General features: G+C 48.2%; 6 protein-coding genes across 12 annotated transcripts; 2 read left to right on the top strand and 4 right to left on the bottom strand.

Moving 5' to 3' along the window:
* Positions 1–21: 21 nt before the first annotated feature.
* Positions 22–1,002, bottom strand: hoxb5b (homeobox B5b). The gene is made up of 2 exons (XM_058068454.1): positions 363–1,002; positions 22–269 (listed from the first exon to the last, which is right to left on the bottom strand). Exons 1-2 carry the CDS (start codon positions 1,000–1,002, stop codon positions 22–24), a joined length of 888 nt encoding a protein of 295 aa, XP_057924437.1.
* Positions 1,003–1,773: 771 nt separating this feature from the next.
* On the bottom strand, positions 1,774–3,055 carry hoxb6b (homeobox B6b). Its single transcript, XM_058068456.1, has 2 exons — positions 2,623–3,055; positions 1,774–2,177 (listed from the first exon to the last, which is right to left on the bottom strand). Exons 1-2 carry the CDS (start codon positions 3,053–3,055, stop codon positions 1,921–1,923), a joined length of 690 nt encoding a protein of 229 aa, XP_057924439.1. The 3' UTR covers positions 1,774–1,920.
* Positions 3,056–5,992: 2,937 nt separating this feature from the next.
* Positions 5,993–12,682, bottom strand: ttll6 (tubulin tyrosine ligase-like family, member 6). 3 transcript variants are annotated; one of them, XM_058068438.1, is made up of 16 exons: positions 12,524–12,682; positions 11,887–12,098; positions 11,693–11,817; positions 11,554–11,592; positions 10,012–10,130; positions 9,757–9,887; positions 9,519–9,675; positions 9,309–9,452; positions 9,149–9,234; positions 8,868–9,093; positions 8,612–8,790; positions 8,359–8,547; positions 7,225–7,378; positions 6,799–7,020; positions 6,670–6,738; positions 5,993–6,408 (listed from the first exon to the last, which is right to left on the bottom strand). In XM_058068438.1, the coding sequence occupies exons 3-16, from the start codon at positions 11,814–11,816 to the stop codon at positions 6,049–6,051; spliced, it is 2,199 nt and encodes a 732-aa protein (XP_057924421.1). In that variant the 5' UTR covers position 11,817; positions 11,887–12,098; positions 12,524–12,682; the 3' UTR covers positions 5,993–6,048. The 3 variants fall into 3 exon arrangements, with proteins under 3 accessions (XP_057924421.1, XP_057924420.1, XP_057924422.1); XM_058068437.1 differs by having other exon boundaries at positions 11,693–12,098; XM_058068439.1 differs by lacking the exons at positions 11,887–12,098; positions 12,524–12,682 and having other exon boundaries at positions 11,554–11,594; positions 11,692–11,771.
* A 537-nt stretch (positions 12,683–13,219) lies between these two features.
* On the top strand, positions 13,220–19,727 carry calcoco2 (calcium binding and coiled-coil domain 2). 3 transcript variants are annotated; one of them, XM_058068513.1, is made up of 10 exons: positions 13,220–13,378; positions 13,677–13,812; positions 13,914–14,019; positions 14,113–14,273; positions 16,151–16,402; positions 16,475–16,561; positions 16,633–16,749; positions 16,816–16,978; positions 17,052–17,083; positions 19,387–19,727. In XM_058068513.1, exons 1-10 carry the CDS (start codon positions 13,341–13,343, stop codon positions 19,549–19,551), a joined length of 1,257 nt encoding a protein of 418 aa, XP_057924496.1. In that variant the 5' UTR covers positions 13,220–13,340; the 3' UTR covers positions 19,552–19,727. The 3 variants fall into 3 exon arrangements, with proteins under 3 accessions (XP_057924496.1, XP_057924495.1, XP_057924494.1); XM_058068512.1 differs by having other exon boundaries at positions 13,677–13,827; positions 16,478–16,561; XM_058068511.1 differs by having other exon boundaries at positions 13,677–13,827.
* Positions 16,017–23,119, bottom strand: snf8 (SNF8 subunit of ESCRT-II). 2 transcript variants are annotated; one of them, XM_058068517.1, is made up of 8 exons: positions 23,019–23,119; positions 21,745–21,795; positions 21,527–21,665; positions 21,347–21,451; positions 21,213–21,285; positions 20,983–21,124; positions 20,837–20,911; positions 16,017–19,891 (listed from the first exon to the last, which is right to left on the bottom strand). In XM_058068517.1, exons 3-8 carry the CDS (start codon positions 21,663–21,665, stop codon positions 19,754–19,756), a joined length of 672 nt encoding a protein of 223 aa, XP_057924500.1. In that variant the 5' UTR covers positions 21,745–21,795; positions 23,019–23,119; the 3' UTR covers positions 16,017–19,753. The 2 variants fall into 2 exon arrangements, with proteins under 2 accessions (XP_057924500.1, XP_057924499.1); XM_058068516.1 differs by lacking the exon at positions 23,019–23,119 and adding an exon at positions 21,860–22,982.
* msl1b (MSL complex subunit 1b) lies at positions 22,481–26,717 on the top strand. 2 transcript variants are annotated; one of them, XM_058068509.1, is made up of 9 exons: positions 22,481–22,624; positions 23,124–23,745; positions 23,867–24,066; positions 24,146–24,441; positions 24,528–24,643; positions 24,713–24,780; positions 25,332–25,456; positions 25,528–25,600; positions 25,680–26,717. In XM_058068509.1, exons 2-9 carry the CDS (start codon positions 23,158–23,160, stop codon positions 25,768–25,770), a joined length of 1,557 nt encoding a protein of 518 aa, XP_057924492.1. In that variant the 5' UTR covers positions 22,481–22,624; positions 23,124–23,157; the 3' UTR covers positions 25,771–26,717. The 2 variants fall into 2 exon arrangements, with proteins under 2 accessions (XP_057924492.1, XP_057924493.1); XM_058068510.1 differs by lacking the exon at positions 22,481–22,624 and adding an exon at positions 22,732–22,904.
* The last annotated feature ends 400 nt before the right edge of the window (positions 26,718–27,117 follow it).

The raw sequence follows: 27,117 nt of genomic DNA, 5'->3' as shown, positions 1-27,117 counted from the left end.
CACCTCCAGCAGCGGAGTGGCTCAGTTGTGGAAGGCGCTGGCGCCCGTCACCAGGCTCATGCTCTTCAGCTTATTGTCCTTCTTCCACTTCATCCTGCGGTTCTGAAACCAGATTTTGATCTGTCTCTCGGAAAGACACAGGGCGTGGGCGATCTCTATCCTCCTCCGCCGGGTCAGGTAGCGGTTGAAGTGGAACTCCTTCTCCAGCTCCAGCGTCTGGTAGCGAGTGTAGGCGGTCCGGGCCCGCTTCCCGTCCGGTCCGGTCATGTCTGGGAAGGAGAAGGAAGCGCGGTGTTAATGGTGACAACAAGAAGCAGGAAAGGGGGACGCGTAAAAGCGGGGCCGGTTGGGGACGCGCATACCGTGGCTGATGTGCAGCTTCCTCATCCACGGGAAGATCTGCGGCGTGTGGCACTCGGTGGGAGTGGACGAAGTGGCGAGGCCGGGCTCCTGGTGCTGCTGCTGCTGCGCCCGCTGTGCGCCGGCAGAGCCCGAGCCGGAGCCGCGAGCCCCGTCCTCGGTCTCGGAAGCGGCGGAGGCGGCGGGGTCGTCGATCTCCGTGAAGCCTCCTCCACCACCTCCTCCGCCGCTGTTGTTGCTTTTGTTGACCGCCGAGGTCGTGCTCCGGTCACACGGCGGCGAAGGGCTCTTCACATCCAATTGGTCCCGGCCGGCAGTGGCGCACGACGGCGGCACCGCTTCCGGGGAGGCGAGCGAGCAGTTGGGCGTCTGTCTGTAGCGCGCCGGGTCCGGGGCGAACCCCCGCGCGTCCTCTCGCTGCACGGCCCCGAAGTGTCCGCCTCCACCTCCGCCGCCGCCGCCGCCGGCTCGGTTGACGGTTAGGTCCATGCCATTGTAGTTGTAGCCGAAAGACCCGGAGTGCATGGTGCCAGGGTCTCTGAAGGAGCCGCTCACTGCGCCGTTAGTCCCATAATTTAGCAGCTGATAGTCGGAGCCATTTGGGTAGCGCCCTGAGAACGAGTTTACAAAGTAAGAGCTCATTTGCTTGGATTTTTAAAGCCTCGATTTGTAGATCTTTGTCGCTATAATCCTGTGTGCTTGCACGATTTATGGACGCAATCATGAATTATAAGCAATGAAGCCCTACTGTACTTTGCCAGGTATGCAGCCAAATATGGGAGCGCGCTGGAGAATCACGTGCCTTTGTTGACCAGTCGTAAATCCTCACTGATGACTTCAAGAGGTAATTCATGCTCCATGGTTACAAATGATGACGAAATAATGGTCGTTAGGCTCCAGTCAATGGTGCCTCCCCGCCGGGCGCCGCTCGGCCGCGCGGGCAGACGGCGCCATCGTGTGGCCAGAGGGGGGTAGCGCCTCGGCACGGCCGAGCCGACGGGCCTCCACAGACATCCGTCATTTATGTAACGCGCAAAGTAGCACAAAGATGACACTTTGCGGCCCTGCTCTTCTGGTTGCGACGCGCGCACCACCTTTATTCGAATCCCTTTTGGTTTTGTGCACATGGCGCTTGTCTCTTTTATGGATTTCTTATCGGAATATCATTTAGAACACAAAACAAAGACGCCATCAGACTGTCCCACATCCATCAAAAAGCCTTTATTTTTTCTATGTACAAATCAAGGACGTTACAGCAATAAATAATAACAACAGTGATGACGTTTTATGTACAAGTACAACACTTAGAGCACGTGCACGTGGAACACAGCCCAAGGAGGCCTACACACGACGAACATAGGACAACAACATGGACGACACTACAAATTCTGTACATGTTTGCATAGTCCCTAAACAAAGACACAGCACAGAGAAGGTTCTAAAGCACACTTTGTTGTCACCGTGCACACACACACACGCGCACACGCGCCGGAACACACCGGAAGCAGCTCCATCTCCACCATATCTACAACCGCTTTGTACATCTTCTCCCACTGTCCCTTAGCTCTTCTTCTCCGCCTCCTCCTCTTCCTCGGGCGTCTTCGGCGGGTTGAGCAGCTTGTTCTCCTTTTTCCACTTCATCCTGCGGTTCTGGAACCAGATTTTGATCTGTCTCTCGGTCAGGCACAGGGCGTGCGAGATCTCTATCCGGCGCCTGCGGGTCAGGTAGCGGTTGAAGTGGAACTCCTTCTCCAGCTCCAGCGTCTGGTAGCGGGTGTAGGTCTGGCGGCCCCTGCGGCCGCTGCTGCCGAACGGGCCTGGAAAACAAAACAGCCGGGTTGGGGAAGGCGACGTGAAAGGACGACGCGGACGCGACGACGTTGGCGTGCGTGGAATCGAGGGGGCTGGTTTAATGGTTGAAGCATACAGAGATGCCACGGAAGTGGGAAATACATGCGTGCGTTTTTCATATTTTTCACACGAGACCATTTCTCGTGGATTTATCATGCAGTCCAAACTTGCCGGGTGTTTTTTTTTTTAAATAATTACTCCCGCTAAAAGCAGCCTTTTAAAGTCATTTAAAGACACTCGCACCCGAGTTCGGCTCATGCAGGCCCACTGAGTGCGTGCGTGCGTGCGTGTGCGCGTACGGGGGTCACGACGCCGTCGCCCGAGGCGCGCGGCGACACCCCGGAGATGCCCTCACCCAAACACGCGCCCTCCGAAGCGTGCGAGTGCGTGCGAGTGTGTGCGTGCGCCTACCGGCCGAGCAGGCGTTCATCCTCTGCATCCAGGGGTAGATGAGCGCCGAGGACTTGTCCTCCAGGCTCATGCCCGCGCTCTGCTCCGCGCACTCGGCTTTGCGCTGTGCGTGCTCCTGCGCGCCGAAGAGCGGCGGCTCGTCGCCGCGACCGGAGAAGGCGCACGATCCCTCGGCGTCCTTGTAGAAGCTCCCCGCCGCCGTGTAGTCGCACGGAGCTCCGCCGCCGGCCCGCCCGTAGATGGCCGTCTGCTGGTAGTAGGAGGCCGGGTAGACCTTGTCCTGGACGGCGGCGCCTCCATAGGTGGCCGCGCCGGAGTAGTGCCTTAACGGGTCGCTGTATCCCGACGAGTACAAGGGGATCTGGCCCAGGAGAGAGTCCTGTCCTCCCGGTAGAGACACGGGGAAAGTTGAATTGACAAAATAGGAACTCATTGGGTGGACAACGGGGCGCACTCCGGAGGAAAATGATTTGTTGTCTTTTATAGTCCAAGTGCTTTTGCCATTACTTTATCGGAGATTTGGTTTTTGCTGAGAGGGGGGGTTGTGAGGTGCCACTGAATACAGAGGGGAAGTGTACCATCTGATCCACCTCTGGCCAATCACCGCCGCCTGTGCTTGCACTATTGCACCCGTGGGGGGGCTCTTGTTGCGCGCACGGCGTCCCGGGTGTCTCCAAATGAAGTCTGTCTTTACGCGCAGATGCCACGACGCACGGAGAGAAAAAAAGGCGCACACGCGCGTCTTTAACCCCGCTAACATTTAACAACCGAAAAGTCATTTTTTTAAATCATCGGGATCCTCGTCACGCTCCGCGATCAGGGCAGCTCCGTTCGCACGCACAACACGTCAATCATTATCGCCTCTCTTTAGCCTCCACATGTGCGCCAAATTTGTCGTGCGGACGCCAATTTGTTAGGCGATCAATGACTCCATTAGTGACCACCAACATTGTGTTTCTTTCATTGTTGTGTTGTGTTTTTTTTCTCTCATCAGTGGAACCACAGTGAATGTCGTGACGCTCATAATTCCAACACTTGGATCAGATTATTGTCACTTTTATAATCCCAACTCAGAATTATTTCCCAAATGTGCACAAACAATGTCATATAGTTCCACTTCTCCACATTTTAAAACCGAATTTAACACAACAGATATTGCAATGCAGGCCGCGTGCAGCCAAGATGGCGACCGTGGCTGCAAAACAATATTTAATTTCAATGTCACACGCCACCAACGCGTGGATTGTGTGGATTATAGACACGCCATTCGTTAGGAAGCGACTGTAGAAACAACAAGCAGCGTTGCGGCAAACGCAGCAAAAAAAGGTCCCACCAAGGAACCACCCAGACCCCCACAGACACCAAAACGGGACCTGCTGGTCCCACCTGCGGGCCTCTCGCATGGAGCACACAAACATTTCAGTGCATTGCAGCATCTCTCACTGAAAAGCATCAGCAAACACACACACACACACACACTCCGGCCGCGGCCTTACCTCCGTGGATCATCCATCACCTTCTGCGTGGGTGCCACCAGATGCCCTCCATGCCCAAGATCTCCACTTGGATGAAGGTAGAATCCCACCTTTAGCAGGGTCGCCATAATAGAGGACCCCCCCACCCCACCCCACTCCACTCCACTCCACTATCACCCCCACTCACTTTCTGCATGACGAGCACGCGCCCGAGTACCGAGCAGAGCCTCCATATCCAAATGTAGACTTTCCTCATTTTGTCCAAGACGGAGTACCGGGTTCGGGGGAAGTAGGAAAGGGGTACCGGGGAAGGCAAAGGGGGATATCCGGGCACAGAGGAAAGGCTGCCGGTTAAGTGTTGTCACCAGGAACAAGGAAGCAGCTGCAGGAGAAGCTGCTGTGGAACAAGAAGTTGTCATTCTGCTGTCCACATGATCCCCGGCAACCAATCCCCGAGCCGCCAGAGTCGTAAAGTTGCACAGCAAAGTTGTAAATTTTCATAAACTGCAGCCCTTTTTGTGCCCCAGACGCTGGAGCGCGTCGCCATTTTAATCCGAGAGAGGCCCTCAAATGTTTGCCATTCGATGAAGAAAAGCACAAAGACACTTTTTTTTTATTTCTTCCGGAAGATCAGCAACAAAAAAGTAAGGCCATAAATGTTTCTATTTCTATTTTAGATTCTCCTCGTTCACAATATTTTATGTTGAAATTATGGCCGAATAATAATAATAAATATATTTGGCTGCAGTTTAATGCTCACATCTTTAATGGAGGACATAAAACATCCCCTTTATTCGCAGCTAAGATGGCAGTAAATTAGAAATAGTTCTCCGTGTTTATTTCGTTATTTTGTTCGTCTGAAATATATCTTAATCTTAATCTTAAATGTGTTTTCCAGTCGCGTCCAGCATGAAAGAGGATTTCCGGAATTTACAGACGCAATAAAACCATAAATTCCTGACGGGCAGCATTCCATGGTGCATGGTGGCGCTTTGGTTTTGGGCCCCAAAACGTTCATCCAAAAGTATTCGAACAATAACAAAATGCTCATTAAATCCCATAATCATTTTTTACGCCATTTTTAATTTCCATTTCAATTAAGATTATTTTCGTTTTCTGTATAAAATGTTTTCCCATTCTGCTACTTTTCGTATTTTTCTGTTTGTTTTTTTTTTGTAAAGTTGAGTCAAAAAGTCAAATTAACGACGCCACCTTTACACAGAAAAAATAACTTTAAAATCTATTTATTCACCACATTATTATTATTATTAATTATTATACGGGATCCAGGCAAGGATATTTCGTTGGTAATTTCACTGCTGTGTTATTGTCCAATGACGATAAAGAAAGTCTATTTATCTATCTAGATTTCGTTCCGGAAAGAGTACTTTCGTTTCTTCAGCCAATCAAATCGTCCCTTTTTTCTAAAGGTTTGATTCCCCTGCTTGTATTCGTGAGCCACCAAAATGCATCCCGGAGTGTTGCGTTTGTTTTTGGAGGACAATTTGGCTTCTTTTTGTTTTCAGAGTGCAGCCGGAAGCAGCAGCTGCCAAACCTCGTCAAGTTTTATGGCCTCCGACACAAAAAGACAAAATGCTGACATTTTCCTTTTATAAAAATCCCAGAGTGAAAAAAGATAAAAATAGAAAATCTAATTTTAAACGAATAGTCTCCTCTAATTATATAAAATCATTGAACATTTTTTTAAATAAAAAAAAATCATTTAAATAATTTTCTGGAGTTCCCACAGGAAATGGTGCAAATGAGACTAAACCTGGGCAGGCCTAAACCCCAATTAGGACGGCAGCCATCATTTCAATCCATGACTTTATTAGTGGATCACGTGACACCTAATTGGCACGGAAGCCAGAGACAAAAAGAAATAAAGATCCTGAGCAGCAAGGTTCTATAAGGGGGGGCTGGACTTTCATTGTGGCTTACCCCCCCTCCCTCACGGTCCTTCACCGTACTGGGGGCCTCTGCGGGTCAGACCGGGCCTCCTGAGCAGAGGGGGGCGAGCCGAGGTGACCAAGAGGCTCTGCAGGTCTGCGGGGCATCCTTTGGCGACGGCGTCGCGGGGATGCGTTTCCGACGGTCGCCTGACGGTCTGGCGAGCCCCCGCGGGGCCGCGTCGGACTGCGGAATACGGGATGAGAGGCGGCTCGGTCGCTGCGTACTTCCCACCTTGACCGTAGACCTTGTGAGCGCCCACGGCGGCTTTGTCCGCGGCTTGGTGGCGGCCGTCCGTCTCCGGCTGTAGGCAGCCTGGCGTGTTTACGTTCCTGAGGGCGCTTGCGGGCCTCAGCGAGCTCTGGTGTGTGATGGAACACTTTGGAATTATTTACTTTGCATGCGGAGCCGGATCGTCATCGGGGAAAAATAGAAACGTAACACACGCTAGACCGGATTTTATACACACATTCCAGACCTCCATCGGTCAGGAAAGTCTAAACCAAAGTCTAAACGATAAAGCAGCGTTTTTAAAGCTACAGTATCCTAGCCAATGGGAAGCTACGAAAAGGAGACTGAAAGGCGTGTGCTCCATGTGTTCGCCGTTTTGGCCGGCACGTACCTGCCGTGAGGTCAAAGGGCAGGACGCGGCCCCCGTCGTCTTTAGGCCAAACGGGGTCAAACAGTCCAACTGCGGAGGAGAGAAAGTTTTCCGTTAGCGTTTTCCAGACTGGTCACGTACACGACTCACCGTCAAAAGTCGCCTCGGCGCCGACGGCTTCTGCTGGCAGGGGCCGCCCTCCTGCGGGGGCCCCTCTCCCTCGTTCCGGCCCCGCATCAGCTGGCGGATCTGCCGCACCACACCCAGGTCCAGCAGCAGCTTCTTCTTCTGGAGCAACACCCTGAGCCGCTCCTCTTCCTCCTGCTCCTCCTGGTCTAGCTGGACCGCAGGCTGAGGAGCGTCGGCGAGGAACTGTAGGCACAGATGAGATTAGCGACCTTCATCGACCTTGACAAGGTTGCTCATTTGCATGCAGTGGAGCTCAAAGTGTAGCATCATCTGGTTGATTAGAATACTGGGGGGGTCAAAAAGGAGGACCGCAATTCATCCTGGGACAAAAGGCTCTAGGGCGCCCTCCGGTGGCAGCCCGAGCACACCGCGGCTTGAGGGCCTCACCAGCTGCAGGTCCCCCTCGGGGCGGCATGATGGGGGCTGTCTGCGTTGTGCGCGCCGAGGTTTCGCCCGCTCCCCCGCCGTCTCCCCCTGAGAGTCGCCGCGCCGGACGCCCGCCACGTCCCGCTGCCTGTCGCGGAGCCCCTGGAGCTGCTGCCTGCAAGGTCGGGAGGTCATTGGAGAATGGAACCACTCCTTACTTCCTCTGGTGTTTTCTTGCAAGTCAAGAAAAGGGCTTCATTGACATAATATGGCCTTCATGTTATCCGAGCTATTATTATTATTATTATTATTCATTCATTCATTTTCTATCGCTTATCCTCACGTGGGTCACGGGGGGGGTATGGTGCTGGAGCCTATCCCAGGTGTCTTGGGGCAAGAGGCGGGGTACACCCTGGACTGGTGGCCAGCCAATCACAGGGCACATATAGACAAACAACCATTCACACTCACATTCATACCTATGGACAATTTGGAGTCGCTAATTAACCTAGCATGTTTTTGGAATGTGGGAGGAAACCGGAGTACCCGGAGAAAACCCACACATGCACGGGGAGAACATGCAAACTCCACACAGAGATGGCCGAGGGTGGAATCGAACTCGGGTCTCCTAGCTGTGAGCCCTATCATTATTATTATTATTGTTATTATTATTCATTCATTCATTTTCTACCGCTTTTCCTCACGAGGGTCGCGGGGGTGCTGGAGCCTATCCCAGCTGTCTTGGGGCGAGAGGCGGGGTACACCCTGGACTGGTGGCCAGCCAATCACAGGGCACATATAGACAAACAACCATTCACACTCACATTCATAACTATGGACAATTTGGAGTCGCCAATTAACCTAGCATGTTTTTGGAATGTGGGAGGAAACCGGAATACCTGGAGAAAACCCGGAGAAAATGTATGGGGAGAACATGCAAAAAACTCCACACAGATATGCCCGAGGGGGGAATCGAACTCGGGTCTCCTAGGGTAACCACTCGACCACCATGCCGCCCTATTATTATTATTATTATTGTTAACTTCATCAAGCCCAAGTACTACGTTCCTGGTGTAGTGCCGCCCCGCCACGCCACCCCGGCTAGCTCACGGCGCCGCTACCCAAATATTCCCCGAGTGAATGAAAGCGAGGCACCTGGCGCACTCCTGCCGGGCTCTGGAAGCTTCGGTGGGCTGGACCAGCGAGTTGCTCTGGTTGAAGAACTTGTCGTACTGGTCTCCTCCCTCTCGGGGGAAGATCCTTCTGAAGCCTCCCAGATGTTTGCTCTCGTGCGTCGCCATCCGCTGGACACAGGCCGCCTGGCACTGCCGCAGCTCCTCCGACCTTGAAACATCAAAGACGAGGATGGCATGGCACGCTTGGCTTTGGAGGGGGGCGGGGCATCTACCTGGCCGCTCTGGGTCGGTTCTCCTGCAGGCGCTCCTTAGCCCGCCTGCTCTCCTCCTTGGTGATCCTGCTTCTGCTGCAGGCGCCCAAGTTGATGAGGAGCAGCGTGTCGTAAAGCAGCGCGTCCTTCACCTCGCGGTCCAGCGGCGAGTCGGTGGTGAAACTTGGCGAGTGATTGACCTGCGGGGGATGAACACGGTTCTTCACGATCCGCACGCTGATGCGCCGTGGATGGACGGTTGGAGAAGAAGAAGAACCTCGAGCACCCAGGGCCTCAGGCGGTGGTCCAGCAGGATGTCGAAGCCGAGGATCTCGAAGCAGGCGCTGCCGGCGGCGTGGCTGGGGAAGCACGTGTGGTAGTTGTGCTGCAGGACGGGCTGAACCGAGATGAGCGTCTTGATGATCACGTCCTCCACGTCGCACCACAGCTTGTCCGTGTCGCCGCACGCCGCCTCCAGCTGCTTGATGAGCGCCGACAGCTTCCTGGAATCAAAAGCGGGTGAAGCGTGCGGAGACGGTGCTGGCCGCGGCGACGTACCGCTTGCTGCCCGTGTCGTCGTCCCGCACGAAGTTGTCGCTGTGCTTGTTGATGGAGTAGTTGGTCAGGTGCATGCAGGCCTCGTCCTGGCGAGGAACGCAGGTTAGTCCACCACAGTCACTTGACAACAAACATCGGCGTCCGCGCGTTGGCTTCTCACCACGTTGCCGTGCGCCGGTTCCGTGTACTTGGTGGTGCAGAAGCGCGCCAGCCCCTCCTCGAACAGGAATATCCTCAGAGGGTCACATGACGTCACCAGCACGTAGATGCGGAGGTCGAACTTGTAGCCGTCGATGACCAACGGCTGCGAGCGGTTAGCATGTGTGAACATGTCAGCTGTGTGTGTGTGTGTGTGTGTGTGGGCGCCCACCTTGGAGATGTAGAGCTGACAGATCATGCGCTCTCCAGGATGAACGTCTCTACTGGACCTGGTGATGAAGATGCCCCGCCCCTGGGAGCCGGCGTCCGGCTTACAGATGAAGGCCGTGTGCTTCTTGAGGCGGGCGTACGCCAGGAAGTCGTTGTAGCTGCAAAGCGCAGCGGAGGCGGAGCGTCACAAAGCGGCCCATGGACACGGCGGCGGACTTGAACAAAGAACATGCACGCACTCTGCCGGGAGGCACCACGTCCTGGGAAAGAAGTTGTAGTCCTTGGGGAAGAGCTTGAGCATGCGGTTCAGGTTCCTGGCCAGGGTGTCCTTGCGGCAGATCTCGATCATCCCGGGGAAATGATTGATCATCTGGAACGCAACAAACACAACACTGTTGACCTGGCGGCGTTAATAGGACAAAAACTACAAAGATGGAGGACAGGACAACAGCATGTCAATAAGATCTGGAGGAGGCCATAGAAGAAGAGACTACCTGATACTGTTTCATGGACTTGACTCGCTCCAACGACACGGAGCAGTCGGACCACATCAGCGTCCAGTCGTTGCCGTCCATCGCCTCTCTGAGGCCGTAGCGCCGGGCAGCGCGTCGCACTGACAACACACACACACACAACATGTTTTCTGAATAATAGGAGTGTAAAGGTGACTATGGGGGTGTTATTTCATGTCTAGAGGTCTCTAATCATGTTAAAAAGCATATTTTAGAAGGTTGTAAATAGGTTTCTCCAAAGCTTAATGTGTCCTATTTTGTCATATGTCTACTTTATTGTTTAATAGACGTGTAAAGGTGACTATAGGGGTGTTATTTCATGTCTAGAGGTCTCTAATCATGTTAAAAAGCATATTTTAGAAGGTTGTAAATAGGTTTTTCCAAAGCTTAATGTGTCCTATTTTGTTGTATGTCTACTTTATTGTTTAATAGAAGTGTAAAGGTGACTATAGGGGTGTTACTTCATGTCTAGAGGTCTCTAATAATGTTAAAAAAAGCATATTTTAGAAGGTTGTAAATAGGTTTTTCCAAAGCTTAATGTGTCTTATTTTGTTGTATGTCTACTGTATTGTTTAATAGAAGTGTAAAGGTGACTATAGGGGTGTTACTTCATTTCTCTAGGGCTCTAATAATGTTAAAAAGCATATTTTAGAAGGTTATAAACAGGTTTTTCTACGCTTAATGTGTCTTATTTTCTCTTAAGTCTACTGTATTGGGTAATAGAAGTGTAAAGGTGACTATAGGGGTGTTATTTCATTTCTCTAGGGCTCTAATAATGTTAAAAAGCATATTTTAGAAGGTTGTAAACGGGTTTTTCTACGCTTAATGTGTCTTATTTTATTCGGATGTCTATTGTATTTGGGTAATACAAGTGTAATGGTGACTATAGGGGTGTTACTTCATGTCTAGAGGTCTCTAATAATGTTAAAAAGCATATTTTAGAAGGTTATAAACAGGTTTGTGTATGCTTAATGTGTCTTATTTTGTCGTATGTCTACTGTATTGATTAATAGAAGTGTAAAGGTGACTATAGGGGTGTTAGTTAATGTCTAGAGGGCTCTACTAATGTTAAAAAGCATATTTTAGAAGGTTATAAACAGGTTTTTCTACAATTAATGTGTCTTATTTTGTCATATGTCTACTGTATTGGGTAATAGAAGTATAATAGTGACTATAGGGGTGTTACTTCATGTCTAGAGGGCTCTAATAATGTTAAAAAGCATATTTTAGAAGGTTGTAAATAGGTTTTTCCGAAGCTTAATGTGTCTTATTTTCTCTTGTGTCTACTGTATTGGGTAATAGAAGTGTAGAGGTGACTGTAGGGGTGTTATTTTATGTGTAGAGGGCTCTAATTAGAAGGTTGGAAGGTTGTAAACAGGTTTTCAATGCTTATTTATATATATATATTATATATATATATATATATATATATATATATATATATTATATATATATATATATATTATATATATTTATCTTACGTCTACTATATTGCTAAATAGCACGTGTGTGATCTCAACGTACCACTTTCATACTTGCAGTTGCTCAAGTTGATCCCCAGTCATCTGAAAGACAAGAGAGGACACACGGGACAGAACACACCTCTGCTTCCTTGTCGCCATGGCAACAGCTAGTGTACAAGAGCAGCAGGTAAGGAGGTACCTCCTCTTGAGCCTCCTCCTCTTCTTGCGGACGTTTGCTGGGGTTTGAGTCAGCGTGTTGTGCGGCTCCCTGTCTTCATGCTGGTTGTCTCCATGGGGACCCTCGGGCGCCTCCGGCAGAGCCATCCTGGTGTTACACGGGGACAAGACACCCTGGTGACCGTTTTCCATTGCCACGGTCACTTCAGTGACTCACCTTCACAGCCCAGCCCACATCCACATGAGACAGGCCACGGGAGGCCCCCGACCCTCCGCACCGTTTTGTGCCCAAAATCTGTCTGTCAGGATGTCGTGGCGCTCCCCTGCGGACGAAGCCCTCAGCCTCATGGCCGCCACGTCGGCCTCCAGGACACAACACGGGCAGCAGATGTCATGGCAGAATTCAGGTCAGACTGACACGCTCGGGATCTGGTGACCAATCAAAAGGTGTTAGGGAACATTTGATCCCTCCGCACTTGACAATCCGCCGCAAGAGGAGCAGGATGTTCCTGACATTTTGTACACTGAAACAGAAGACGTGCTCCTCACGTTGCTCACCTAATATCCCTGCCAAGGACGGGACCATGAACTCAGCATCTCCACTATTATTACATATTACAACATCACATATACATTCCTAAATTCATCATTCATCAACACAAATATGCATCACTTTTAATATTCTTCATTTGTTAACTTCGAATCAACTTCCGTTTCAATGTAAACAAGCTAAGGCTGCAGGAACAGCATGACAAATGCTCTGCATGTTGCCATGGGAACCAAATGCTAACCAGTTACCTGTTAGCTTGAAATCGAAGTCATTTCGTGAAAAAAAAGTCACACGCGTCACCGACCTGCTTGAGCAAACTGTTCCCGTCGGTGTTTCTCCTCGTTGCTAAGTAGTTTAGTCCCCGGTTCGGAAGTCTTGACGCTCCCAAGAACGCCGACACGATAAAGTAAAGCCGAGGCAGCTACACTTTGACGCTCCCGCTTGCCTGCCTTTGCTTTAGCCAGTCACGAGCAGGCGGGAGCCAGCATTCTCCACTCTGATTGGCTGCTAGTATTCCTCGTTCTGATTCGCTGTGGCAATCTCGCTTCTGATTGGCCGTGTTTTATCCTCGAATTCAGACTTTAGACTGTATTGTTAAGGCAAGGCAAATGAAAAGAAAGCATGACTGTTTTACATTATTATATTATTTGTTTCTGTTTTTAAAAATGTTTTAACATATCTGTTTATTATATTTTACCATGCTTTGTTTTAATAACTGCTGTCGTGTTTCTGGACGAATGAAAACTCATTATAAAAAATATATTTTTTAAACGATGCGTGTCAATGAGTGATGAAATGGGTTTGTCTCCCTCTTGTGTTGTAATTACGACACTGCAAGTAAGACGTCACAGAGCAATGACATCCCGAGCAGCGCAGATGTTGTCAACTTGTCATTATTTGTGGTTTGTTGTCTTAGTGGTGAATTATTGTGCATGCATCGTCATGACAGATTCCTTAATGCATCCTCTTAGTGCTATTAAATCAAATGTGATGTTTTTAATTTGTTATTCCTTCCAGTGTGTGTCACAAGTCATATTCCGGCATTTCTGGACGAGGAGCCAAATCTCCGAGGGTCCTTGAAGGCAGCCGGGCGGCTGGCAGCCTGGCACTCAGCAGGTCTGATGGCGGACGACAGTCAGCAAAAAGTGACAACAAACACGTAAGATTTGATTAATTTCCGGCGTCATGTAACTCCTGGAAGTCGGCGCTGATATCGTACACGCTTTATGACAAACTATTTGTTGACGTTCGTTTATCGCCGCGACGCCTCCTGTCAATTTAATGGCACTTTGGCGTGAATGTTCTCCGCCATGACTTGGCGCCGTGTTGTTGTGAAGGAGGGGGGGTTTGTTTCGTGTTGTCGAAGGAAGTGGAGGCGGAAGTGGAAAAGTTTGGTGTCGTCGTGACACCTGCCGTCTTCACTCTCACTGCTGACATCGGCGTCTTCTTTCTTCCAGCATGCTCAAGTCCACTCCACGCACCGCCTTCTCCCAGGTGGTGTTCAGGGACATCCCCCGCTGCTACCCGCCGAGCACCCCGATCACGTGCTGCTACACCCTCACGCCACCCTTCCAGCCCCACAGCCGCGACTGGGTGGGCATTTTTAAGGTGCATCGTTATTGTTTTGTTTTTTTTTTGGTATGTGGTGCGTTTAGGGACCTGTGCTGAGCTTTGTGTGCACTTTGACCTCACAGGTGGGCTGGAGCACCACCAAGGACTATTACACCTTCGTGTGGGTGGAGCCGTGCGTGGACGTGGGCGAGCAGCAGCTGGCGGCGGGCAGGCAGGCTTGCTTTAAAGGTGGAACATAAATGTTGTCCCGAGCGATGAACCCACATGCGGCATTCCGGTCATTCCACAGCCGCCGTGGCTCTTCCCTCTTCCTGTTTACAGACTACTACCTGCCCAAGGATGACGCAGACTTCTACCAGTTCTGCTACGTTGACAGTTCGGGCCAAGTGTGCGGCGCCAGCACGCCGTTCTGCTTCAAAACGCCAACAGAGCAAAGTGCAGAGTACACGCTAGACGGTGACCTCTTGGTTATTACCACGCAGGTATCGTACACACTCGTACCACATTACGACATAAAACGCTCCTGAAGTCAGTGCTTCCAAATCCAAACGGCATAAGTCAATTTCTACTCATTTATTTGATGTATGAATGGAATATTTACATCGTTAAAAAGTAGAAAATGGCCTTCTGACCTTCTAAACGCCCTTTTTTGACATGATTAGAGCCGTCTAGACATCTTAATAACACCCCTATAGTCACCTTTACACTCCTATTACCCAACATGCCTGTTGTAGATATGACAATATCACAGAAAACCTGTTTACAACCTTCTCAATATGTGTTTTAATGTAATTAGAACCCTCTAGACATGGGGTAACACCCCTATAGTCACCTTTACACTCCTATTATCCAACATGCCTGTTGTAGATATGACAATATAACACAGAAAACCTGCTTACAACCTTCTCAATATGTGTTTTAATGTAATTAGAACCCTCTAGACATGGGATAACACCCCTATAGTCTCCTTTACACTCCTATTACCCAATATAGTGGACATAAGAGAAAATAAGACACAGAAAACCGGTTTACAATCTTCTAAACACGTTTTTTTAAACATGATTAGAGACCTCAAGACATGAAATAACAACCCTATAGTCACCTTTACACTCCTATTAACCAATATAGTAGACATAATAAGAGAGAATAAGACACAAAACCTGTTTACAATCTTCTAAACACGTTTTTAAAACATGATTAGAGCCCCCGAGACATGAAATAACAACCCTATAGTCCTATTACGCAATCTAGTAGATACTGTATGAGAATATATGACATACAAAAAATGTGTATGGCCTTTTAAATAAAACTTTAACATTATTAGAGCCCTCTAGACATAAAATAACATCCCTATAGTCAACTTTTACACTGCCATTACCCAATGTAGTAGACTTACTGGGAAAAACACTTTTTGGAGTACACTTTACACTTTTTACATTTATTATTATAATTTTTCTCTTGATTATTATTGCAGCTGTTTTTTTTTTTACGTTAGTTTAAAGTTGAACTTTCTTCTCGTATTTCAGTTTATGCCCATAATATTTCAACTTTATTTTCATAACGCAGGAACTTTTTTCACAACCTGATTTTTTTATTACGTTAAACTTTCGCAAAAAAAACTTTTATGTCATCATGCTACTAAAATTACTAAAATATTTTTTCTTTCATATTATGATGTTATTGTCGTAAATATTCAACTTTTTTTCTCTTCATATTTTGACTTTTTTTGTCTTAGTTTTTTTGTTATATTTTTGAAATATGCCACAGTGCAATAAAAAATAGGAAATGCTGTTCTAGAAATAAAAAAACTTATTTAAAAAAAACCTGAACAGATGCTGAACATATTTGGGAACAAAACACAAGTATTCCAGACCTGAAGGAAGACAACAGTGGGAATATAAAACGGCTCCATCATGCTGTCAAATATGAGCTTTTCTCGGGTCTGGCGCCCCCTGGTGGCTCGGCTAACTTTTGTTTTCTTCTGAGAACTTGCAGCATTTGTAATGATCAGCGTTGCATATGTTTTATGGTGTTTGGTTTTGGATTATTTCTGGTTTTGGGGTGTTTTCCCCTTCAGTCATTGTAGTTATACTTAACAAAAGTTATTACTAGTATTAATAGTAATAGTAATATTAGTTTCAATATTTCAGGTTTTTTGGGTTGTTTTCCGGGTTCTGAGCCACCATAAAAAGACAAAGTAGAGATGAATACTAGCCCGCCACATTTTAAAAATACAAGTAAAGAACAAAAACAGGCAAGGAGAGTAAAAAGAAATAAATATAAATAAAAAAGCAAAGTTGTAGGAGGTTCTCTGGTGTGAGCTAGTTGTTCAGATGAGATGTCGTGGTGGTCGGAGCAGGACCAGGTGGACCTGAGTCTTCGAGAGAAAGCGACGCTGAGGGAGGCGGGGGATCGTCTCCAAGAGAAGAATGAAGCGTTGCAGGAAGCTCTGCGGGAGGAGAGACGGCAAGTGGGCGTTTTGACGGAGCAGAAGCGGCAGCAGAGGAAGGAGATGTCTGAGCTGGCTGGAGAGCTTTCCGAGATGAAGGATCAGAAGGAACGTTTGGAAGACATCCTGCGGCAGCAACTTCAGGAAATTGACAAATTAAAGGTTGGGATCTTCTTTGTTTCTTTTGAATTGGTCTTCACGTGGAGCTCACGGCAGTCGCCTTTTGTCCTGCAGCAGGAGATGTTGGTCCAACAAGAGAACCCTGCTGAGAGCACACAAAGCTCAGATGATGATGATGATGAGCATTTACTCCAATCAGAGGTAGCATCCTCCGTGTTTGTTCCCGCGAGGAGACCCAAGAACCCACTTTCAGTTCTTTTGTGCTCCCCCAGCTGCGACTACGAGAAGCTCAGGCGGTGATTGCAGATAAGGAGATCATGATGGAGGAGAAGGAGCGCTTGATGTTGATGATGAAACTCCACAACGACGAGCTGGCTCAAGAGAACCGAGTATGGCGTGGAGACCTTCATCCTCGGCGCCGATAATGTCAACTAACGCCGTCTCGTGTGTGTCAGAACCTCAGAAATGACGTGGAGGAGCTGCGCAGGATGTTGGAGGAGCTCCGAAAGGCCCCGCCCAGCCACGCCGAGCACCCCGAGGCCACGGCGCCCCCCGGTGGACTCACCCAGTCTGACGCCGCAGAGACGCAGGAGCCCTTGTATGACAACATCCCAGTAGGTGAGTGACGCGGGCCAGGATGATTGATGTCTACTCCTCGGTGCCGACGCCTGCCTCTGCTCTTTCTTGGCAGTGAGCATCGCCGAAGACGACGACCAAGATCAGGTACGCAAACATCGCTTGATGTAATCAAAAATAATAATAATAATAATAATGTGTTAGCATCCCTATAGACTCGTTAGCCACCTCCATTAGGTACAACTAATCCAGCATCTGTCAGCTTCCATGTCAGCGTATTACACATATATCAAACATCCCATACATCCCCATGTAGCAAGGTATCAGAACATAAGCAGCTAAAAGAGTATCAGCAAACGTAGCCAAAAGAGTAGCAAATGAGTGTCATTGAATGTAGCTAAAATATCAGCAAACCCAACCAGAAGAGTAAAGATAATCCCCAAACGCAGCCAAGAGTATCAGTGAGTAGCGCTAGAAGAATATTAGCAAACTTGGCCAAAAGAGCATCAGCAAATGTAGCTAAAAGAATATCAGCAAACCTAGCCAAGAGTATCAACAAACATAGCAAGAAGAATATCAGCTAACATCGCCAAAAGAGCATCAGTGAATGTGGCTAGAATAACCCCAAACCTAGCCAAGAGCATCAGTGAGCAGAGCTAGAAGAATATTAGCAAACTTGGCCAAAAGAGCATCAGCAAATGTAGCTAGAAGAATATCAGCAAACCTAGCCAAAAGAGCATCAACGAACGTAGCTAGAATATCAGCAAACCTAGCCAAGAACATCAACAAACATAGCTAGAAGAATATCAGCAAACCTAGCCAAAAGAGTATCAGCAAATGTAGCTAGAAGAATATCAGCAAACCTAGCCAAAAGAGTATCAGCGAATGTAGCTAGAAGAATATCAGCAAACCTAGCCAAAACAACGACAAACATAGTTAGAAGAATATCAGCAAACCTAGCCAAAACAACAACAACAAACATAGCTAGAAGAATATCAGCAAACCTAGCCAAGAGTGTCAAAAAAACGAAGCTGGAAGAATATCAGCAAACGTAGCCAAAAGAGAATCAGCAAATGTAGCTAGAAGAATATCAGCAAACCTAGCCAAGAGCATCAGCGAATGTAGCTAGAAGAATATCAGCAAATGTAGCCAAAAGAACATCAACAAACATAGCTAGAAGAACATCAGCAAACCTAGCCGAAAGAACATCAGCAAATGTAGCAGGAATATCAGCAAACCCAGTCAAGAACATCAACAAACGTAGCTAGAAGAATATCGGCAAACCTAGCCAAGAGCATCAGCGAATGTAGCTAGAAGAACATCAGCAAATGTAGCAGGAATATCAGCAAACCCAGTCAAGAACATCAACAAATGTAGCTAGAAAAATATCGGCAAATGTAGCCAAAAGAACATCAACAAACATAGCTAGCTAGAAGAATATCAGCAAACCTAGCCAAAAGAACATCAACAAACATAGCTAGCTAGAAGAATATCAGCAAACCTAGCCAAAAGAACGTCAACAAACATAGCTAGCTAGAAGAATATCAGCAAACCTAGCCAAAAGAACATCAACAAACATAGCTAGCTAGAAGAATATCAGCAAACCTAGCCAAAAGAGTATCAGCAAATGTAGCTAGAAGAATATCAGCAAACCTAGCCAAAAGAACATCAACAAATGCAGCTAGAAGAATATCAGCAAACGTAGCCAAAAGAGATCGGCGGATGTAGCTAGAAGAATATCGGCAAACCTAGCCAAGAGCATCAGCGAATGTAGCTAGAAGAATATCAGCAAATGTAGCAGGAATATCAGCAAACCCAGTCAAGAACATCAACAAATGTAGCTAGAAAAATATCGGCAAATGTAGCCAAGCGTATGAGTGAGGTGTTGGTGTGGCGTAGCGGCGAGCATGTGAAGGTAATTGCGTCGCCGCCTCGTTGACGCGTCTGCTTGGTCCGCAGCCGACGCTGAACATAGCTAGCTAGAAGAATATCAGCAAACCTAGCCAAAAGAACGTCAACAAACATAGCTAGCTAGAAGAATATCAGCAAACCTAGCCAAAAGAACGTCAACAAACATAGCTAGAAGAATATCAGCAAACCTAGCCAAAAGAACGTCAACAAACATCGCTAGAAGAATATCAGCAAACCTAGCCAAAAGAATGTCAACAAACATAGCTAGCTAGAAGAATATCAGCAAACCTAGCCAAAAGAACATCAACAAAAATAGCTAGCTAGAAGAATATCAGCAAACCTAGCCAAAAGAACGTCAACAAACATAGCTAGCTAGAAGAATATCATCAAACCTAGCTAAAAGAACGTCAACAAACGTAGCTAGAAGAATATCAGCAAAGGTAGCAAAGCGTATGAGTGAGGCGTTGGTGTGGCGTAGCGCCGAGCATGTGAAGGTTAATTGCGTTGCCGCCTCGTTGACGCGTCTGCTTGGTCCGCAGCCGACGCTGTCGTGCCGTCACTGCCTGGAGAGCTTCCCCGGAATGACGCGGGTGGAGGTGGAGCAACACGAGCGCAGCCACCAAGTGTGTCCCTTCTGCACGCTCATCTGCGACAACATGGCGCAGTCCGTGTTTGAGGACCACGTGTACAGCCACGAGATGTGACTGGGACGCTTCAACTCCAAAAAACTGTTAGGAAATTTGTCCTTTTGGTCTCAAACACCTGAGATCATTTATTGGTAGGCGTGGCCTAAACAGTCTTCATGGAATCCAACATATTTTGAATTGTGCTGAGATTCACCTGTGGACAGAAGAATAAAAAAAAAACAGTTCTTTCAGAACTTGTCAGTCATTTGTATTTCCAGGATCACGGGCTCATCTGATTGGCCTCCTCGGGTGTGACATCACGGGACGTCAGCTCGGAAAAGAGAGCCGGTAGCCAGTACTGCGGCTCGCCAGACGCCTGCGAGTCCAGCCAGGCCAGGCCTTCTTTCAGCAGGTGGTCCTGGGGGGGTCGGGGTGGGGGCGGGGAAAATAATTACTGTCAAAAAATTCATATTCATATTCTGACAATTCTTCCCATTGGTGCCCCCTTCTGGTAGAAAATTATTTTACATTCTTGTAACATTTGTGTGTTGCACTACCCGATGGTTGCGGGTTCCATCCTCGACACTGCCATGGTTTTATTTACACATTTCATTGTTTTTTTTTTAACTTTCGGATACATCCTCAGTCTCCGTTTCTTAAAGGGGTACTGCATTTTTTGGGAATTTTTATCTGAGGACTGGAATACACGTGTTGTGCTGGAAGACACAGCCATCCCAAGGAGAGCAGACATTGTAAGTGTTGTCGCTGTATCAGGTGTGTCCCCATGATGTCTGTTGTTAGCTAGCTCATTAACTCATTTTCTCGTGTTATAATGCACAAAAAAGGGAAATAAATGACTTCATGTTTCTGTGAATGAAAAAAAGTGTAGTTCCCCTTTAATATTTCGACACAATCTAACAATTTTTACTCTGCAATAGTTCCAATTCCATCGTTTTTATTATTTTTGGGGCGTAAATACTGCCACATTTCTCAACCGCTTCCTTCAATATGATTGGCTCATTCAGGAAGTGAAGGCCCATTTTAACTCATTGACAATGTCGCCCCCTGTTGGGGGAAATTCATTTCACAGTCTGCATAGTGGAATGGTTCAGGTAGGGTGTTTGTCTTGCAATCCAACGACGGCTGCTGGTTCGATCCTCATTCGACTTTCCAGCATTTACATGCAATTTGTAATGAAAATGCTTCATCTAGTTTATATTTTTTAATTATTATGCAATGTTTTCTGCATAGAAAAGTAGAATTATCCAAAAAAAAATTATTTTTGGTGTGTCTGGAATGTTATGTTATTGGATTGTCTCCCGTTTTGGTTTTGGTTTGACCTTCTGAGCGAGGTTCCACTCACCAGGACGTGACACGCTCGTTCCTTCTCCCACTTGAGGTTGTTCTTGATCTCGCTCACGGTCACGTAGCCTTTCTTCTGCACAACCGAGCCATAGGCGATAAGTTTGGCTATGTCGCATTAAAAATAAACAAACGCTAAAACGTTACCTCGGCCAGCTGCAGAACCACCGTGTGGTCCATGTTGAGTTCTGCCGGCACCGACTGCACCAAGTAGGAGCCGCCCACCGGAATCATCCCGAAGCCGCTGCCCATGACTTTCAGTTTCTTGATGGCTCTCACCAAGTCGTCCCTGGCAGATGCACGCACACACACACACACACACGCAGCAGCGTCAACATCTGCTTTCCGTGAGCTGACGTCACCATGGTTTTACTCACTGGCTCACATCCTGGGCGTATTTGCCGCGTCCTTTCAGGACCCGGTGATGGAGTTCATCCAAAGTGATGAGCCCTGACAGAAGACAACATGTCAACACCACATGTCGGCCAAGCTGCGTGTCCACATCACTGACCTCCGTTCCTGTGCTTCAGCGCCAAGCAAACCTCGATAATTTGGACACCGAGCTCGTAGTAGAAGTCACCCACCCCCAGCATCTCCGACCAGAAACCTTTGCCAGCTATGTTATTTGACAAAGCCAACAAAGAGCTGTGTTAGACATGTGTGGAAATATATCCTTCATGATGCTCCTCACAGGCAAGCGGGTCCACTCCGATGGTGGCACACATCTCCTGGAACTGGACCCGGAACTGGGAGTTCTTGCGGATTTCCTGTTTGTGCTTGCTGGCAAACTCCTCCAGGTTGGACTTGAAGGTGTCCAGCTGCTTGGACATCTGTCCCACAAAGACAACACGTTGCTTGGAAACGCTTCAGACAAGAACCGTGACAAGAACACGACAGAAGCCGACTTGCCTGAACTATTTGATCCTCCGCGAGAACGTTTCCTCTTTCTTTGTATTTAGCCTGAAAGGACAAAAAGCTAAATGTCAATGATAAAGAGTGTCATTATTTCATCATCTTATCTTACCTCTGCTAGCTTCTTTTTGGCGATAGCACCCGCACCGACGCCCCTACGATGCATTCCGCCTTTACTTTTACGTCGCGACAATTGAAAGAAGAATAAAGCACCAAAATGTGGATTTGTTTTGGTGCTCCTAGCGAAGCTAAGCTAACGCGTTTACGTCCGTGTACAGCTCAGCACTTTCCCTCTCACCGACAAACAATCTACAAAGCTAACTGATATAGTTACAGTTGACTTCAGTACCAAGTTAAAGTCTCATTACATTTTTTTCAATTTTAAGATTATTTCTAGCTGGAGAGGTTTGGCTACTTCCGTGCTGCTGTTTCAGTTTGTTTGGTAGTTTAAGTCGGCCATGTTGGGGACGCCGCCCCCTGGTGGTTTGGAGCGTATAGCAGCTTTGTCACCTCACGTTTTACGTATTATATATTAAATATCACGACGTATATTTTTTAGAATACAAAAAATAAGTATTTTGGAATACACATTTACAGAGAGTACGTTTTTAAAATTTGTACAATTTTGTCTTGTTACAATGAAAATGAATGCCATACACAGACGAGTCGATATTTAATTAGCACTTTATTACTATTGCAGGTTTTCCTTGTCATATTGCAGCATTATTCCTCATTGTTTTCAGTGAAGCGTACTCATGGAAACCTAAACAGACATGGCCAGCCAACGCATAGCGCATGCGCAGTCGTGTGCGCTTTAAAAGAAGACTTGAGGAGGGAACATGAACACCATTGCTGTTGGACTGGACTTATAGCCCCGGTAAGCTGAAAAATAAAACATAAGGTTGTACAGGCGATGTCGTTGAGAGGTTTGAGTGTTTATAGACGCGGTCGATACACCGACGTCGCTTTTGGACGCGCGTTTTGTCGGCTAAGCTAGCGTTAGCTCGGCTAGCTAGCTGTTATTGTTTTTCACGGGGAGCTAAAATGGAGGAGCTGCCTGCGTGCTTCTCCACCACTCCCGAGTCCGTGCGCGAGGCGCCGCCATTGAAACGTCTCCGCTTCCGCGCAGCTAAGCTAGGTGACCGTTGACTTGAGCGGTAAGCCTCCGAGGTAGTCGCCGTGTGTTTGTGTTGCGTGTGTGCGTGTGGAGCTTAGCTTGAAATTCAAACCCGGCGTGTGACTCTTAAGAAAAGGAGGTCGGGATCACGCACTCTTGACGTCGCGCTGTTTCCACCATCGGACAGTTAGGTGTTGGTGCGGACATGCGCATCACAAACAAAGACCGACACTTGTCTTTATTTGTGTCCGTTCCACAGGGGGCCGCCTGCCGCGGTTGCACGATGAACAGCCATGAGCATGAGAGCCTCCTTGGGTCCAGCGTCGGGATCCAAGCAGACCGCTGACGCCGTCCGCAGATCATTCTCGGGCGCCGCCGCTTTGCACCCCGCTAGCCTCAAGAGGGAGTCCTGCGGCGTTGACTTGAATGCCCAGCACTTCCAGCGGGCCGAGACCCCCAGCAAGTTGGAGCAGACGTACATGAGCGGCAAAGTCTCGCAAGTACTTCAAGCGGACAGCGAAACTGTGGGGATACTGTCCCCTGTCAGACCAATGGGGGGTGAGGGAACCCCGGTGAAAGGTAAGCCCCTCTCCCTCGACAACATGGAAAACCCTCACATGGCTTTGAACAACGCCCCCAAGGACGGCGAGGGGGGCGAGAGCGTCAAGGGAGTCGTCCCCGACGTCCTCGGCTCCGCGTCCATCGAAGTCTCGTCCGAGGGCAAGTGGAAGAACATCAGGAAGAGCCCGGCCAATCCGCACACGCAGGCCAACTGTCTCCGGCAGATTCTGCTGCTGCAGCTGGACCTCATCGAGCAGCAGCAGCAGCAGCTCCAGTCCAAGGACAAGGAGATAGATGAGCTCAAGGCCGACAAGGAGACGGTATGGAACGCTAACTCAGATCGGGCCGCACTTTTCCTATCGCCCACTAGGCGGGGATGTTCTCATTACACCCTCCCCAAATTAAACGTTGTCGTTTAACGTTGCTGTCCGTCCTGTCCAGTTGCTGGCACGTATCGAGCGCATGGAGCGCCGTTTGCAGCTCACCAGGAAGGACCCGCCTCGCGACAAGCGGCTTTTCCAGCCGCTGGAGCCGTGGACCCCCGACAAGGAGGACATGTGGGACCTGGACATCGAGGAGAGTCCCCAACCCAATCCATCCGCTCTGCTGCCTCTAAGTCGGAGCAGCAAAGGCCAAAAGAGGTAACCAGAAGAAGAGAAGCTCGCAAAAAAATCGAAAAATCTCTCCTGGTTGTTTACGATTGTACTTGTGCGGCGACAGGAAGTCCTGCTTTGGCGATCCCAAGCTGCAGAAGTCGCGTGGAAAGAGCGCCAAGCTCAGCCCCCAGAAGCTGGACAGTCAGCCGGCGTCGCCGGCACAGCGAGAGCTCCGCAGCAAGGAGACGCCCGAGAAGAGCGCCCCTGCCAGGCCGACGTGCAAAGAGGAGGCGGAGCTGAGCTGTCAGATGGACGACCTGCCCTTCATGTCCACCACCGAGATGTACCTGTGCTGCTGGAACCAACCCCCTCTGTCCCCTCTGCGGGAGGCGTCTCCCAAGAAGGAGGAAGAGGTGGCCAGTGAGTGGACTGCTGGTGTAGAACATGATGGTGCTCATTGTTTGGAACGCTAATCCGTATCTTGCTTTAACTGCTGTGTCCTCCAGATTCCCAATCCATGATGAACTTCCTTTTCCCGTCTTCGTGCCGCCTCTCAGTTCCATCGTGGAGGGAAAACATCATGGAGCCGCTGGATGAGGATTTAGCCTTTAACCCCCAAGAGGTGAGAAACGGACCAACGCCAATCTCACGTTTAAGCGATAAACGATGACTTGTGGTGATTTTTTCCCAGCCGCTGGATGACGGCGTGTTTCTGAAGCGTCACGCCAAGTTGGAGCTGGGCGAGAAGAGGAGGAAGAGGTGACTGTCGAGTACTTTTTTTTTGGAATCTGATCCCGCCAGGATATAATGGGAGTTTTCTTGTAATGCAATGCGGCCTAAAATGCCATATTTTCATAGGCGCATTTTTCCAGAAGTTGCAATCTTTTGCACCAGCGTCTGATTTTCACCCATCAATGTTTTACCCTACAGACGGTTCATATGACTCATTTGTTTGGGTTAAAACATTATTAACTTTGCACATTAATCATTTTATCATCATGAAAATATTGGATTTATAAATGAGGAATTTCACTTATTACTATCTGGTCTGGAACCAGTTTACCGCCGTAAGTGAGGGATTACTGTACATTTTCATTAAGATTTTCCACCTCGTTTATTCGGATACTTCCCAACGTCACTTTCCGGGTCTGTTGACACACTCCCAGCATGCCTTGCAGGCCAAAGGCACCAGTCAAGCGATGACTTTAGATGAAATTTTTAGTTTACGGGGGGAAAAAAATGACATGGCAAATTCCTGGTGGGACTGGTAAGCCCCCCACCATCTTAATAATAACCTTCCTTGTTGTCAGGTGGGACATCCAACGCATCAGAGAGCAACGCATGTTCCAGCGTTTGCAGCAGCGCATGAACAAGAAGAAGATCATCCAGGAGACGGAGCCCGAGCTTTCGTCCTTCTACCCGGACACGGAAGATGGTGAGTTCGGGAGGTGGGGGTTTTCGCGTGACCCGCTTTAACGTCGATAAAAAAAAATTTCTTCCCGACAGTCGAAGCCATCATGATCACCCCCTTCTTGCCCGTGGTCGCGTTTGGCCGACCGCTGCCCAGGCTCTCACAGCAGTAAGCAACGCAGACGGAATAATCTACTTATATATTTTTTTTTTACGGCCGATTCAAAATGTTGTCCTTCGTCCTCCAGGAACTTTGAGCTGCCTTGGCTGGACGACCGCAGCCGATGTCGCATCGAGGTTCCCAAGAAACACACTCCTCACCGGACCTGTCGCAAGTGAATGTTTCCGAGCGGAGACGCTCCCGAGGCCAGGTCATCTTTTGCCGTGTGTGTAACTACTGTTGCTTTCTGTGCGGAAGAGAACCACCCCTCTCCAGGCTCAGCATAAAACAAGGTGACTCCTGCAGGAAGCCGTGCGTCACGTGACCCGGTAGCTCCAGTCAAGGTTCTCGTCAACTCCCGCCCGCTCTGCTTCTGGTGAAGAAATGTCCACATCTTGACTGTGTTGCTGTTTATCACTCGTCACTGTGCTGTGTGGCACCATCGCACTCGGCATGAGCCAAAATCAATCCATCAAATAGACGGGTCCTCATCTCGGCCGGGAGGCCTCGCTTTTCTGTTCTTTTGCTTTTACATGTGAGGTGCATGGATTCTATTTAGCTGTAAAACAACGGTAGCATGGCTTAGCCCTTAACGGAGCATCCTCTCTGCTTGTCAGGCAAAAACAAAACAAAAAAAAATACTACACGGTTTACTGTACTTGGCAGCATGATTATTGGCTGCGGTGTCCGCGTTCGGCCTTGTTAGCACATCCGGTGAAGATGAGGCGAGTCGTTTGTATGCGGCGACCTTCAGGAGCAGTCAGCCGACACCCGCCGAGGTCCACTTTTAGAAGAAAAGCAAAGTTCCTAGCTTGTAGTCCTAACAACACGCTGCCGGTTGTTTGCTTAATGACCCCGTTTCTTGATGCAGCGGCTGTCTGCGGCTTCACTATAGCGTACAAGTGCATCCATGTTGGCAACGTCTGCAAACACGTCGGGTTGCTTTGTTTTTTCTGTACATAGTTCTCAAGTACAAATGTACATAAAACATGCCTGTTATTTTTTTATTATTTAATGTTGAAAGTGTTGAGTACATTCAATATCCAATGATTGTATGTTGACACATTGAAAGTTTTGGAAACTACATTTTTTTGGAATAAAAATGACCATCTCTATGCTTTATGCATTTGGGCTTTGAATGTCTTTTGTAGAGATTTTAGTTCAAATAATGCAACAGATTATACAGAAAGTACATATTTATTATAATTAATTATATTTAATTATAATTAATTATAATAATATAATAAATTTATACTATTTATATATTTAAACTAGTGTGAGAAAGCTGTTATTGGAAGACCACAACTCCCAGGGTCCACCTCGGCGCCAAACATCCAATCATGAACTGCTGAACGCGATGACGTCATAGTCAAATGACCGGAAGTTTTTCTCCCGAGTTGCGCAGTAACACCGATGTTTTTAAAGAAAATTACACAACCTTTAATGCGTATTTTCGACGAAATAGCAACGTTTCAGCCCTACACTAACGTTTTAAATGTTCTATTGTTTTCCCAAAGGTTAACCAG

The sequence above is a fragment of the Doryrhamphus excisus genome, chromosome 3, assembly GCF_030265055.1.
Source record: "Doryrhamphus excisus isolate RoL2022-K1 chromosome 3, RoL_Dexc_1.0, whole genome shotgun sequence".
Taxonomy (NCBI): Eukaryota; Metazoa; Chordata; class Actinopteri; order Syngnathiformes; family Syngnathidae; genus Doryrhamphus; species Doryrhamphus excisus.
This window is presented reverse-complemented; position numbering and strand designations above follow the sequence as displayed.